The 13,561-nt window shown below is 35.6% G+C and overlaps 1 protein-coding gene across 3 annotated transcripts in view; it reads right to left on the bottom strand.

The window, feature by feature from the left end:
* Ppp1r42 (protein phosphatase 1 regulatory subunit 42) overlaps positions 1–13,561 on the bottom strand; it is an 86,663-nt gene that overhangs the window by 21,821 nt on the left and 51,281 nt on the right. For all 3 annotated transcript variants that reach the window (XM_046428563.2, XM_058573981.1, XM_046428564.2), the window contains exon 6: positions 273–390. In XM_046428563.2, coding sequence (XP_046284519.1) covers positions 273–390 — 118 coding nt within the window. The remainder of the gene's footprint in view (positions 1–272; positions 391–13,561) is intronic.

Here is a 13,561-nt window from a genome sequence, read left to right as displayed (position 1 = left end):
GTTTACACATTTGTAACTAACCACTTTCCTTAATATCAGCTACATTTTATCTTTAAAGAGTCTGGTGCTTTATTTCTGAACAGCAGATATTTTCATACTTTATTTAGCAATTTTCTTAATTTTTGCTCTTATTCAAAATACTGAATTTTAAGATGACCATTTCATAGTTCAAGATGTCATATTTATATTTCTGAAAGTTTGCAGATAAATTTAACTATAAAGTTGAACAGATGTCTTTCCCTGTAAAAATTATGATAATGTAAAATACATACCCAATGATTTGGAAACCAATATTATTCTGTCCCTGTATTTTGGTTTGATACAAACAGGATTTCCATTTAGATCCATTTTACATAATTTCACCAGCTTGTTCAGTAAAAACTCCAAATCCTATAATTAGAGAAGAAAAAGTAAGCCATAAGTATTTCATAATTTTCTGTACTTCTAGCATGTCCATTTCTATTTTTAATTGCTGTTTTCTTTTTATGTTTTAGTTGTAGTTGGACACAATGCCTTCATTTTATTTATTTTTTTATGTGATGCTAAAGATGGAACCCAGGGCCCCGCACGTGCTAGGCAAGTGCTCTACCACTGAGCCACAACCCCAGCCCTAATTGCTGTTTTCTAAAATTACTGTTTTTCATAGAGTTCTAGTTCAGTGCCAGGTATTCAGGTGATACATAATAACTGTTTTTTTTTTTTTTTTTTAATAAAATGGCCTATGGTAGTAGAAAGGACTAAGGAAAAGGCAAAAAAAGTGATATCCTGACTTGGTGAGTCACAGTACTGTTCTTGGTTATACCTACCTTATGTGAGCCCAAACTGCAGCTCACATAACATTTGTGCTACAGAAGAGGCCCTATTCTTAGTGGAATTTATAGAAGTTTACAGAGTAAGGCAGTTAGGAAGTACCAAGTAAACAGACAATTGGCATTGCAAAAAATATATTTTGATGCCTTTTATTTTATAAAGAATTTAGAAAAAGCTATCAAAAGGAAAAACAGAAAAATATCACTTTTGTCACTCAAAGATCACTTTTATATCTGTGCAGTCTTCTTTTTTGAGCATAGGTATTTCTTTTAAAATTGGCACCATACTCTGGGTATAATTTTTTACATACTGTCATAAATTTTGCATGCTTTTTATAGCTTACAAGAAAAGAATAATTTATTTTGTGTTCAACTGAATGTGAGGAAAACATATTAAAGGCACATAAGAGCCAATTCTTCCAGTTTGCCCTCCTTAGTGCCTCTTTCTCTCTTATTGGATTTCTTTCCCCATCCACTGTCACTTCCTTTCCCCATAGTTTTTTGTCATTTATTTTCTTGCCTTCTCCCTCTCTTCTTCTTTAAACAAATATTTTGTCTTAACTACTAGGTAATAGAAATTAAATATACTTTGAGGGTTAGGGTTGTGGCTCAGTGGTAGAGCACTTGCCTAGCATGTGTGAGACCACTGGATTCTATCCTCAGCACTGCATAAATAAATAAAGGCATTCTGTTCATCTACAACTAAAAAAAATTTTTTTCTTTAAAATATACTTTGAGTAGTTTTTATATATGCCAAAAATTTCTGGCTTTTATTTTAAAACTTAGATGTTTAGTCTATTATGAATTACACAAAAAAGGTAATGTACTTAGGTTGTTTTCAAATCTTGGTTATTCTGAATAATACTGTAATGAACATAGAGTAGATATGATTTCATATTCTTTGGTTATATACCCAGAATTTAAGTCTGTGCTTGACCCCGAGGGATCCAAATAATCTATGTGAAAATATAGGACTTATTTTTTTGTTAAAGGCAATCCTAAATTCCTTGGCACTGTTACTTACGTGAGACCTTAGGCAAGCCTACGACTTCCTCTATAAAGTGAGGATAATTGCAGTAATTGTCATGGCATATACAGTGCTGGAAACAAAACAGGTAAATCAGAAATATGTTCATTTTCTCTTTGCCTGCCCTGCTATTCCTCAGTGAATTCCCTTTCTCTTAATTTTGGTCAACAGAGAAAAAGTTGTAAGTAAGAAAGAAGAAATTTCTGACCTAATGACAAACAAGTAGTTGACTTCTAAGAAAGCTCTCTTCACAAACTATAGCTTCAGCCCTCAGCCTTGAGACCTAGACTATGCCTGCTCCATAGCATTTATTCAACAGCATTTAATACAGCTTGCTATAATTTTCTTATTCTATGTGAGAATTACACTGTATTACTCTCACTTTAAAAACCTTTAAGGAAGGGATTGTACATTGTATTTTTTCTATAGTGTTGAATACAATGCCCATCATCCAAAAGTTAGGTAATAACAACAGTATGAGAACTTTAAATTGATATAGATAATGAGTGCTCAGAGTTTCGCTAATTATTCCTCACTTGATAAATGACCCTCAACATACTCCCTCCAGTGTATGTTTATTTAAGACTAAACTAATCCTGTGCTGAAATACGATTACCCTTTGGATACGCTCTGGTTGTTCATTGCCTTCCTGTCTTTAATAAAATGCTTTCACTTTCCTGCCCTTCAATAAGTTACTAAAAGAAGCAGACACTTTTCTGGACAGTCTCTGTTTGATAAATGATCATGTCATACTATCACTTAGAGGAGTGCTGCAAAATACTGAGGAGCCAAATCTATTTCCTCTGCTTAAGCTCCTTTATGGGTGTCTGCTGCATGGCAATGCTTTCTCCACCATTAATGATGACCGCTGATGAACCTGTATTTGACCAGCATGCTTCAATCTTTATTGGAAACGTCTGGCCCAACTGTCCTTACTAAATCTAAAGACAGCCATTTGTCATCCCCCTGACTGCCTGTCATCATCTGCCTGGGAAAATCTATAATTTTGGGCTTGTTCCTGACTAAACTGTAGAATGAATAAATTTATCTTTGGGCCACTCTGCTGTGAGGATCAATAATGAGCAGAGGTTGAATAAATTAGAAACTAAGAAAACATGACAGGCCATAGTAGTTTGTTCATTTGTGTCCTATAAATCAAAAATTTAGTTTATATAAAAGGCAAGCATGTCAAGTTTTTTATTTCCCTCATTCATTCTGAAGATTCTATACCTCATGATAAATGGTCATCAAAAAAACCAATTAAATAAATCACTAATGAATCTGTGAGATGAATTTTTCAGATAATTTTATTGATTTAGCAAACTTTTTAGACATAAAAACTGTAGGTAAAGATTATTTTTCAAGTGTTTATACATTTTTGCAAACTGGTAGTTGACTTATTTAATGTTGGCCCTAATGAAGTTCATAACTCATGAAGCTACTTTCATAAATGCAAAAGTCTTACTGTATATCACCATTATTTAATATTTCTATACATTGATGCATACCTGTGTTAAAGAAGTTATAGGTAAAAAAAAATACAAAGAAATGTTAACCAAAAATACTAGAAAAATAGCTAGAACTCTGAGAGCTAAAGAAAGGAGTTTCTAAACTGTGTATTATTTAGCTTAAAACTTCTCTGTTTCCTCTTCACCAGTTCACCTGGCCATCAATTTTATTGGGGGAGAAATAGGTTATCTTTCCATGAAGTTTTCTCAGGTGTCTGCCTAGGCTCTCATACTTCTTCTTCCCTCCCCTTTTCCCATTTTTTAACACACAAAGATAGAGTGTTACTTTTTTCCCCCCATGTTGGTCAGTTTTCTTGATCCTAACCTCTTCCTCTTGGGATCTTTTCTCTTTTTGAATTTCTATTTCTAATCTTCCTTCTCTAGCTTTTATCCAAACTCTTACAACTACCAAACTTGACCATTACTTCTCAAATATTCATGTGCTTGAGAATCAACAACGGATCTTGTTCAAATGCAGGTTCTTATTTTTTTAGGTTTGGGGCAGAAGCTGAGATTCTGCATTGTTGTTGCTGGTGGTCTTAGGACTCCATTGGAGTTATAAGAGTCTAGGCCACTGCCTTCACTTTCTCAACTACTGAACATTCCCGTGCCCTAGCACTACTGAAAAGATACTGCTAATCTTATTAAGCCAGACTTGACCAATCATGGATTTTCTCTGTCTCAATTCTGTGGAGTATCTTACCCTGTGGACCACTTCCTTTATGGATTTGTGGTTTTACAATTCTGTAGTCTTTATGGATTCTTCATGAACATCTGACCCATATGTAACAAGCCTCTGACCAGACATCCTGAATGCATGAAAGGGTTGTTTTCTAAAAGTTGCTTTTGAGAACTGAGAACAGGTCACATAAAAGACAATGCTATACTTGGTAGACTGTTGTCTGGGTCAGCCCATGGAAACAACCTATTTAATTGAGAAAAAGATTGAAGAACATTTGTGCAATGACAGTGCTATAGAACCTTCCCATAAGACATCAGCATTTTCCAGGGCACTGTAGCTCCTATTAAGGAACAGATGCAGGTATCCCCTGTGACAGAACTTCAGGGACCAATTCACTTCCTTTTCTATAATCTACATTTATTCCTTTAAATGTGTTGTTTTCCATTTGTTGGAATCACAGCTAAAAATAACGTTTCTTCACTTACACCAACTTCCTCACTTATACTTAGACCCTTTATAGAAAAGAGTGCTGTAATTCATCCATGATGGCATTTTCATTGATCATTTAACCCAAATACTAAAGACTCCCCTTTGACTATCCTCTAAGCTGTGTTTTCACACATCCAATTGTCTACCTGATATTTTCTCTGAAATGTTTCAGAAGCATCCCAAATAGTACATGACCCAAATTCATGATTTAATTCCACTGTGATGTATAACTAAAAGGAACAAATAAAAAATTAAAAGAAAAAAACCCTATTGTTTGGAGTTCTGTATTTCCCATTGTACAAAGCCAAAGCCCAAGAAGCATTCTTGACCTCCTTTTCCATACTCCCTATATTCAACACAACCAAGTCTCATTCACTTTACTCCCTAAACAGCTCTACAATCTCTTTCTATGCCCACCCTATTAAGGTTTTCACCACCTCTCACTTCTTGACTAGCCTGGGCTCTTCCAATCTGTTCTTTTTATTATAAAGATATTTTCAAAATGCCAATCTCTAATTACTTTATCCCTGGGCTTAAAACAGTTGAAGTGGCTCCCCTGTTCTTAGTATAAAAACCTATGCAACCATCTACTCACCAGCCTTTGTATATAGTGTCACCTTCACCCTGTTTCCCATTCCTCAGAGTCTTTGCCATGTTATTTCTTTTGCTTATAAGTCCTTATCTCCTCTCAGAGCCAGCCCAGCCATCCCTTCTCAGGGAAGCCTTCAGTGTCCTCCATTACTAGGGCAAATACTCGTTATAGGCTTTCACAGCCACCTACTTCTCTTTATGGTACTCATGCAATTTTTTTTTTAAAGAGAGAGAGAGAGAGAGAGAGAGAGAGAGAGAATTTTTTTAATATTTATTTTTTTTTTCAGTTTTCGGCGGACACAACATCTTTGTTTGTATGTGGTGCTGAGGATCGAACCCGGGCCACACGCATGCCAGGCGAGCGCGCTACCACTTGAGCCACATCCCCAGCCCTACTCATGCAATTTTACTTTTGTTTTTCAGGCAATTACACATTAATAGTTATCTTCTTAATGCTGAGAGTTGCTCAGGGCCATGGATTATATCTGTTTTCTGCTCGCTATCATTTTCCCCCATTGTCAAGCAAGTGCTGCCATGAAGTAGTTATTTTCAATGAATATAAGAAGAGACTAATGAAATAAAATGACAGAGGGTGGGATGTTAGAATCCTGACAGGAGTTATAAGGCAGAAATAAGATGAAACTGTTTCTGAAGAAGCTGCAGACATGAAAAAAGAAGGAAACAATGTATCTTTTCTTCTATTTCCTTCTCCACACACCCTCTCCTTTCCTGTGTATTCCGCCCAGAATTCCCTGCTCTGGATCAGCTTTAGACTAGTGTCCGCTTTGAAAAGATGAGTGCAGGGTTAGAGGATCATAGAGTAAGGCATCCCTGACAACTGTACGTCTAGAGAATGAGAAGAAGGAAGGGAATGAAATCCCAGTAAGGAGGGACAGAAATCATTTGGCCACTTAACTTCTTACAGGTGTCTGGCTACTAATACAGGCACTTCCCTGTGGTTCTTGGACACTGAATTAGCTAGGGTACGGTCATCATTTGAGGATGCCTATTTCGTAATGACCCAATTCTCTCTTCTTTTTCTTTTATTTCTATGGGGCTCAATGATTTCAGTTATCTGATAGTACTTTTTCCTTGCTACATGTGTTCCTTTAAAATTTTTTGGAAATATCTTTTCTTTTTCACTGCTTAAGCCAGAATCTGATTGGAAGATTAAAAAGCTATTTAACCATTCTTAGAGACCATTATTTAAAATTTTTTTCTTAAAGCCAACACTTAAAAATGAGATTTCCAAGCCAGATGTGGTGGCGCATGCCAGTGATCCCAGTGGCTGGGGAAGCTGAGGCAGGAAGATCACAAGTTCAAAGCCAGCCTCAGCAAAAAGCGAGGTGCTAATAAGCAAATCAGTGAGACCCTGTCTCTAATGCAAATGTAAAATAGGGCTGGGATGTGGTTCAGTGGTCAAGTGCCCCTGTGGTCAATCCCTGGTACCAAAAAAAGAAAAAAAAATGAGTTTTTCATGCCAAAAGACATTATATACAAATTATTTAACATTTTAGTTTAAAAGACTTCACAAAAATCCATGTACAAAATTGATTAATAGTATTGGGCAATTTATTATAATATTTAATAAAATGAGTGACTAAAGTTGCTTTTATTGTATATTTGAATAATGACTTTAAATTTTAAAAGTTTTATTTTTAGAAATGATAGTGAAGTTCAGCAAAAGCAATGATTTTAAAGTAATGTAAGAATGACAGTTATTTCAGAAAGATAGGTACATAGATAGATTGATTTTTGTGTGTAGGGTTGGGGTTAAAATCTAGGCAAGCACTTTACCACTACATTGTTATACCCTAAGCCCTATTTCATATGTTTTCTATAGGTGTATTTGAGAGAACCTACAGATGTCCATATAAAAGCAGCTGCTCAAAGTGCTAAAACCCTTAGATAATTATAATGGTTTTGTTAGGATTCTCTAATGATGTCCAGTCTTTTTCCCCATGGCACAAAGCTGTCTACTGCTGACATCTTTTAAGATGGATGTCAGTGACCTTATGTATGACAAAGAATTTCTCCCTCATGGTACAGAGTTTGATGCAAGTGAATTTGGGTCAACTTAAATGAACAACAACAACAATAAAAAGGAAAATTTAAAGTCCCCAAATAGAGACATTGACCTCAGAATACATACAAAGAGACAAGTTATTGGGGCTAGGTTTGTGGCTCAGTGGTAGCACACTCGCCATGCATGTGCTAGGTCCTGAGTTCAATCTTTAGCACCATGTATAAATAAATAAATAAATAAATAAATAAATAAATAAAATAAAGGTATGGTATCCAAATGCCACTAAAAAATAAATATTAAAAAAAAGAGACAAGTTACTATTATGATGCTGGGTTTCAATTGTTTGTCTTTTGACTAAGCCTTCAGAGAATGATTTAAAATGAACCACAAAAGGACATTTCTCATGTGTTCTGGGTAGTGTCTATATTCAGATTCCTAATAAGCTGTGCCTACAAATTTTTAATTATTTGTGTTCTCATGCTAGAAGTAAGAGAGTTTGGAATTTCATACTCATTCATACTCATTTCATACTCATTCCCTGGATAAAAGCAACTCTAGGCATCCCAACCATTTGAACTTACAGAATGGCTTGTAATTTTTCCATAGATAGTTAAATATTTTTGTTACCTTATTCATTCATTCTGTAAACATTTAGTAGTGCCTACTACATGCCAGGTACTGGGCAGCAGTCATATTAATCCTGAAGTCAATAAATCAAAATTCTTTGCTCCAAAGACTTCCAGTTTGATGGGCAATACAGTAATATACAATATCAGAAACATATTAACCAGGTTTCTTTACCAACCATTCATTCTTTCTAAAATTAGATGTTAAAAAAGTTAAAAGTGGTATGGGATGGAGGTATAGCTCAGTGACAGAGGGCCCTGGATTTGATCCCCAGCACTGCCCAAAGTAAAAAGTAAAAATAAATAAATAAATAAATAAATAAAAAGTTGCACTCAACACAGTTTTGAAAAATGTCAAATAAGTCTGTAATGTTTACGATAAAACTCAAGAGTACCTTAGGACTTATAACAAAACAACTTCCAACTTCAGCTGTTTCTACACAAATTTACCTCCTTGTTTCTTAATAACAACAGCTATTTCTTGGTTTTAAATCTTACATATTTATCTACTGAATTCCTACTAGGGAAAAATGATGATTTAATACTCATAAGTACCACCTCCAATCCCTATTACATTTCCCTTGTTCCACCACTGTGTCAACAGAATTATATATCAATAGAAAAGTAAACTAATACTCAGTAACTATACTATAAAACTAATATTCAGTAACTGTAGTCTAAAGCTCACAACTTTACAGCTAAATATTGTTCACAGTTAAATTACATACTACATCATGATAATGTCTTATTTTCTCTACAGTCAAAAAATGCTTAATTATTTGTTCAGTTTTCTATGTGCTTGTTACTAGTTCAGCCTGCTAAGGCAGGGGCTGGTTGCCCTATAGCCTGATATATAGCTACTGCCCTAAGATCTCTCTTTTAACTTCCTTCTGGGAATTTCCTTAGACTTTCTCCTATTTCCTAGATACATGCCTTCCTTTTTCCTAGTTAACTCTCTTTTTAGGTAGAACACATTTCCCAAGAGCTGCCTGAGAAAGGGTATGTGAGATAAATTTTTTTGAGAACTTGCATGCTTAATAGTAACTAGTTTTATACTTTGATTGAAAATTCAATGAGTATATAACTTCAGGTTGAGAATATTTTTCCCTGAAATTTTTAATTTTTTAAAAAATGATTTTTATTTCTTTGTACCTGGGATTGAACTCAGGGGCACTTGACCCCTGAGCCACATACCTAGGCCTATTTTATATTTTCTTTAGAGACAGGGTCTCACTGAGTTGCTTAGCACCTCGCTATTGCTGAGGTTGGCTTTGAACTTGTATTTCTCCTGTCTCGGCGTCCCGAGCTGCTGGGATTACAGGGTTCTTTTTCTTTTATTTATTTATTTTTTATATTAATTTTATTTTTTTCTAATTAGTTACACATGACAACAGAATACATTTCATTTTGTTGTATACAAATGGAGCACAACTTATCATTTTCTGGTTGTACACAATGTAGAGTTGCATCATTTGTGTAATCATACATGTACCTAGGGTAATGAAGTCTTTCTCATTCCACCATCTTTCCTACCCCCATGCCCTCTTCCCTTGACTTAGTTCGGTATTTTGTAGCTGGAGCATTTCACAGTTTCTTTTTTCTTTTTCTTTCTTTTAAATATGTACTTTTAGTTGTAGTTGGACACAATACCTTATTTTATTTATTTGTTTTTATGTGGTGCTGAGGATTGAATCCAGTGCTTCACACATGCTAGGTGAGTGCTCTACCTCTGAGCCACAACCACAGCCCTTTCCCTCAAATTTTTTTTTTTAATTTTTTATTGTTGGCTGTTCAAAACATTACATAGTTCTTGATATATCATATTTCACAATTTGATTCAAGTGGGTTATGAGCTCCCATTTTTACCCCATATACAGATTGCAGAATCACATCAGTTACACATCCATTGATTTACATATTGCCATACTAGTGTCTGTTGTATTCTGCTGCCTTTCCTATCCTCTACTATCCCCCCTCCCCTCCCCTCCCCTCCCCTCCCCTCTTCTCTCTCTGCTCCCTCTACTGACATTCCTTTGTCCCCCTTATATTATTTTTCCCCTTCCCCTCACTTCCTCTTGTATGTACTTTTGTATAACTCTGAGGGTCTCCTTCCATTTCCATGCATTTTCCCTTCTCTCTCCCTTTCCCTCCCACCTCTCATCCCTGTTTAATGTTAATCTTCTTCTCATGCTCTTCGACCCTACTCTGTTCTTAGTTACTCTCCTTATATCAAAGAAGACATTTGGCATTTGTTTTTTAGGGATTGGCTAGCTTCACTTAGCATAATCTGCTCTAATGCCATCCATTTCCCTGTAAATTCTATGATTTTGTCATTTTTTAATGCAGAGTAATACTCCATTGTGTATAAATGCCACATTTTTTTTTATCCATTCATCCATTGAAGGGCATCTAGGTTGGTTCCACAGTCTAGCTATTGTGAATTGTGCTGCTATGAACATCGATGTAGCAGTGTCCCTGTAGCATGCTCTTTTTAGGTCTTTAGGGAATAGACCGAGAAGGGGAATAGCTGGGTCAAATGGTGGCTCCATTCCCAGCTTTCCAAGAAATCTCCATACTGCTTTCCAAATTGGCTGCACCAATTTGCAGTCCCACCAGCAATGTACAAGTGTACCCTTTTCCCCACATCCTCGCCAGCACTTGTTGTTGTTTGACTTCATAATGGCTGCCAATCTAACTGGAGTGAGATGGTATCTTAGGGTGGTTTTGATTTGCATTTCTCTGACAGCTAGAGATGGTGAGCATTTTTTCATGTACTTGTTGATTGACTGTATGTCCTCCTCTGAGAAGTGTCTGTTCAGGTCCTTGGCCCATTTGTTGATTGGGTTGTTTGTTCTCTTATTGTCTAATTTTTTGAGTTCTTTGTATACTCTGGATATTAGGGCTCTATCTGAAGTGTGAGGAGTAAAGATTTGTTCCCAGGGTGTAGGCTCCCTATTTACCTCTCTTATTGTTTCTTTTGCTGAGAAAAAACTTTTTAGTTTGAGTAAGTCCCATTTGTTGATTCTAGTTATTAACTTTTGTGCTATGGGTGTCCTATTGAGGAATTTGGAGCCCGACCCCACCGACTGTAGATCGTAGCCAACTTTTTCTTCTATCAGACGGCGCGTCTCTGATTTGATATCAAGCTCCTTGATCCATTTTGAATTCACTTTTGTGCATGGCGAGAGAAAGGGATTCAGTTTCATTTTGTTGCATATGGATTTCCAGTTTTCCCAGCACCATTTGTTGAAGATGCTGTCCTTCCTCCATTGCATGCTTTTAGCCCCTTTATCAAATATAAGATAGTTGTAGTTTTGTGGATCGGTTTCTGTGTCCTCTATTCTGTACCATTGGTCCACCCGCCTGTTTTGGTACCAGTACCATGCTGTTTTTGTTACTATTGCTCTGTAGTATAGTTTGAAGTCTGGTATCGCTATACCGCCTGATTCACACTTCTTGCTTAGCATTGTTTTTGCTATTCTGGGTCTTTTATTTTTCCATATGAATTTCATGATTGCTTTCTCTATTTCTACAAGAAATGCCGTTGGGATTTTGATTGGCATTGCATTAAACCTATAGAGAACTTTTGGTAATATCGCCATTTTGATGATGTTAGTTCTGCCTATCCATGAACAGGGTATATTTTTCCATCTTCTAAGATCTTCTTCTATTTCTCTCTTGAGGGTTCTGTAGTTTTCATTGTATAAGTCTTTCACCTCTTTTGTTAGGTTGATTCCCAAGTATTTTATTTTTTTTGAAGATATTTTGAATGGAGTGGTTGTCCTCATTTCCATTTCAGAGGATTTGTCGCTGATATACAGGAATGCCTTTGATTTATGCGTGTTGATTTTAAATCCTGCCACTTTGCTGAATTCATTTATTAGCTCTAATAGTTTCTTTGTAGAGCCTTTTGGGTCTGCTAGGTATAGAATCATATCATCTGCAAATAGTGATAATTTAAGTTCTTCTTTTCCTATTTTGATGCCTTTAATTTCTTTCGTCTGTCTAATTGCTCTGGCCAGTGTTTCGAGAACTATGTTGAAGAGAAGTGGAGAGAGACGGCATCCCTGTCTTGTTCCAGATTTTAGAGGGAATGCCTTCAGTTTTTCTCCATTCAGAATGATGCTAGCCTGAGGCTTAGCATAGATTGCTTTTACAATATTGAGGTATGTTCCTGTTATCCCTAGTTTTTCTAGAGTTTTGAACATAAAGGGATGCTGTACTTTGTCGAATGCTTTTTCCGCATCTATTGAGATGATCATATGGTTCTTATTTTTAAGTCTATTGATGTGGTGAATAACATTTATTGATTTCCGTATATTGAACCAGCCTTGCATCCCAGGGATGAATCCTACTTGATCATGGTGTACAATTTTTTTGATATGTTTTTGTATCCGATTCGCCAGAATTTTATTGAGGATTTTTGCATCTAGGTTCATTAGAGATATTGGTCTGTAGTTTTCTTTCTTTGAAGTGTCTTTGTCTGGTTTAGGTATCAGGGTGATGTTGGCCTCATAGAATGAATTTGGAAGTTCTCCCTCCTTTTCTATTTCCTGAAGTAGCTTGAAAAGTATTGGTATTAGTTCTTCTTTAAAGGTTTTGTAAAATTCTGCTGTATACCCATCCGGACCTGGGCTTTTCTTAGTTGGTAGTCTTCTTATGGTTTCTTCTATTTCCTCAATTGATATTGGTCTGTTTAGGTTTTCTATATCCTCCTGACTCAATCTGGGCAGATCATATGACTTAAGAAATTTATCTATGCCATCACTATCTTCTAATTTATTGGAGTATAAGGATTCAAAATAGTTTTTGATTATCTTCTGTATTTCTGAAGTGTCTGTTGTGATATTGCCTTTTTCATCCCGTATGCTAGTAATTTGAGTTCTCTCTCTTCTTCTCTTCGCTAGCATCGCTAAGGGTCTGTCGATTTTGTTTATTTTTTCAAAGAACCAACTTTTAGTTTTGTCAATTTTTTCAATTGTTTCTTTTGTTTTGATTTCATTAATTTCAGCTCTGGTTTTAATTATTTCTTGCCTTCTACTTCTTTTGCTGTTGTTTTGCTCTTCTTTTTCAAGGATTTTGAGATGGAGTATGAGATCATTTATTTGTTGGTTTTTTCTTTTTTTAAGGAATGAACTCCAAGCAATGAATTTTCCTCTTAGAACTGCTTTCAATGTGTCCCATAGATTCCGATATGTTGTGTCTGTGTTTTCATTTATCTCTAAGAATTTTTTAATTTCCTTCTTGATGTCTTCTATAACCCATTGATCATTCAGTAACCTATTGTTCATTCTCCAAGTGATGTATGCTTTTTCCTTCCTTCTTTTATCATTGATTTTCAGTTTCATTCCATTATGATCAGATAAGATGCATGGTATTATCTCTACTCCTTTATATTGTCTAAGAGTTGCCCTGTGACATAATATATGATCTATTTTTGAGAAGGATCCATGTGCTGCTGAGAAAAAAGTGTAACTGCTTGATGTTGGGTGGTATACTCTATATATGTCAATTAGGTCTAGGTTATTAATAGTGTTATTGAGTTCTATAGTTTCCTTATTCAACTTTTGTTTGGAAGATCTGTCCAGTGGCGAGAGAGGTGTGTTGAAGTCTCCCATGATTATGGTGTGGTGGTCTATTAGACTCTTGAACTTGAGAAGAGTTTGTTTGACGAAAATAGCTGCACCATTGTTTGGGGCATAAATATTTATGATTGTTATGTCTTGTTGGTGTATGGTTCCCTTAAGCAGTATGTAGTGTCCCTCTTTATCTCTTTTGATTAACTTTGGCTTGAAATCTATTT

The sequence above is a fragment of the Marmota monax genome, unplaced genomic scaffold, assembly GCF_021218885.2.
Source record: "Marmota monax isolate L192 unplaced genomic scaffold, Marmota_monax_Labrador192_F-V1.1 WCK01_AAM20220418_F8-fsc00044, whole genome shotgun sequence".
Lineage (NCBI taxonomy): Eukaryota > Metazoa > Chordata > Mammalia > Rodentia > Sciuridae > Marmota > Marmota monax.
Note: the sequence above shows the minus strand (reverse complement) of the source record. Positions and strands in the feature narration are given on the sequence as shown.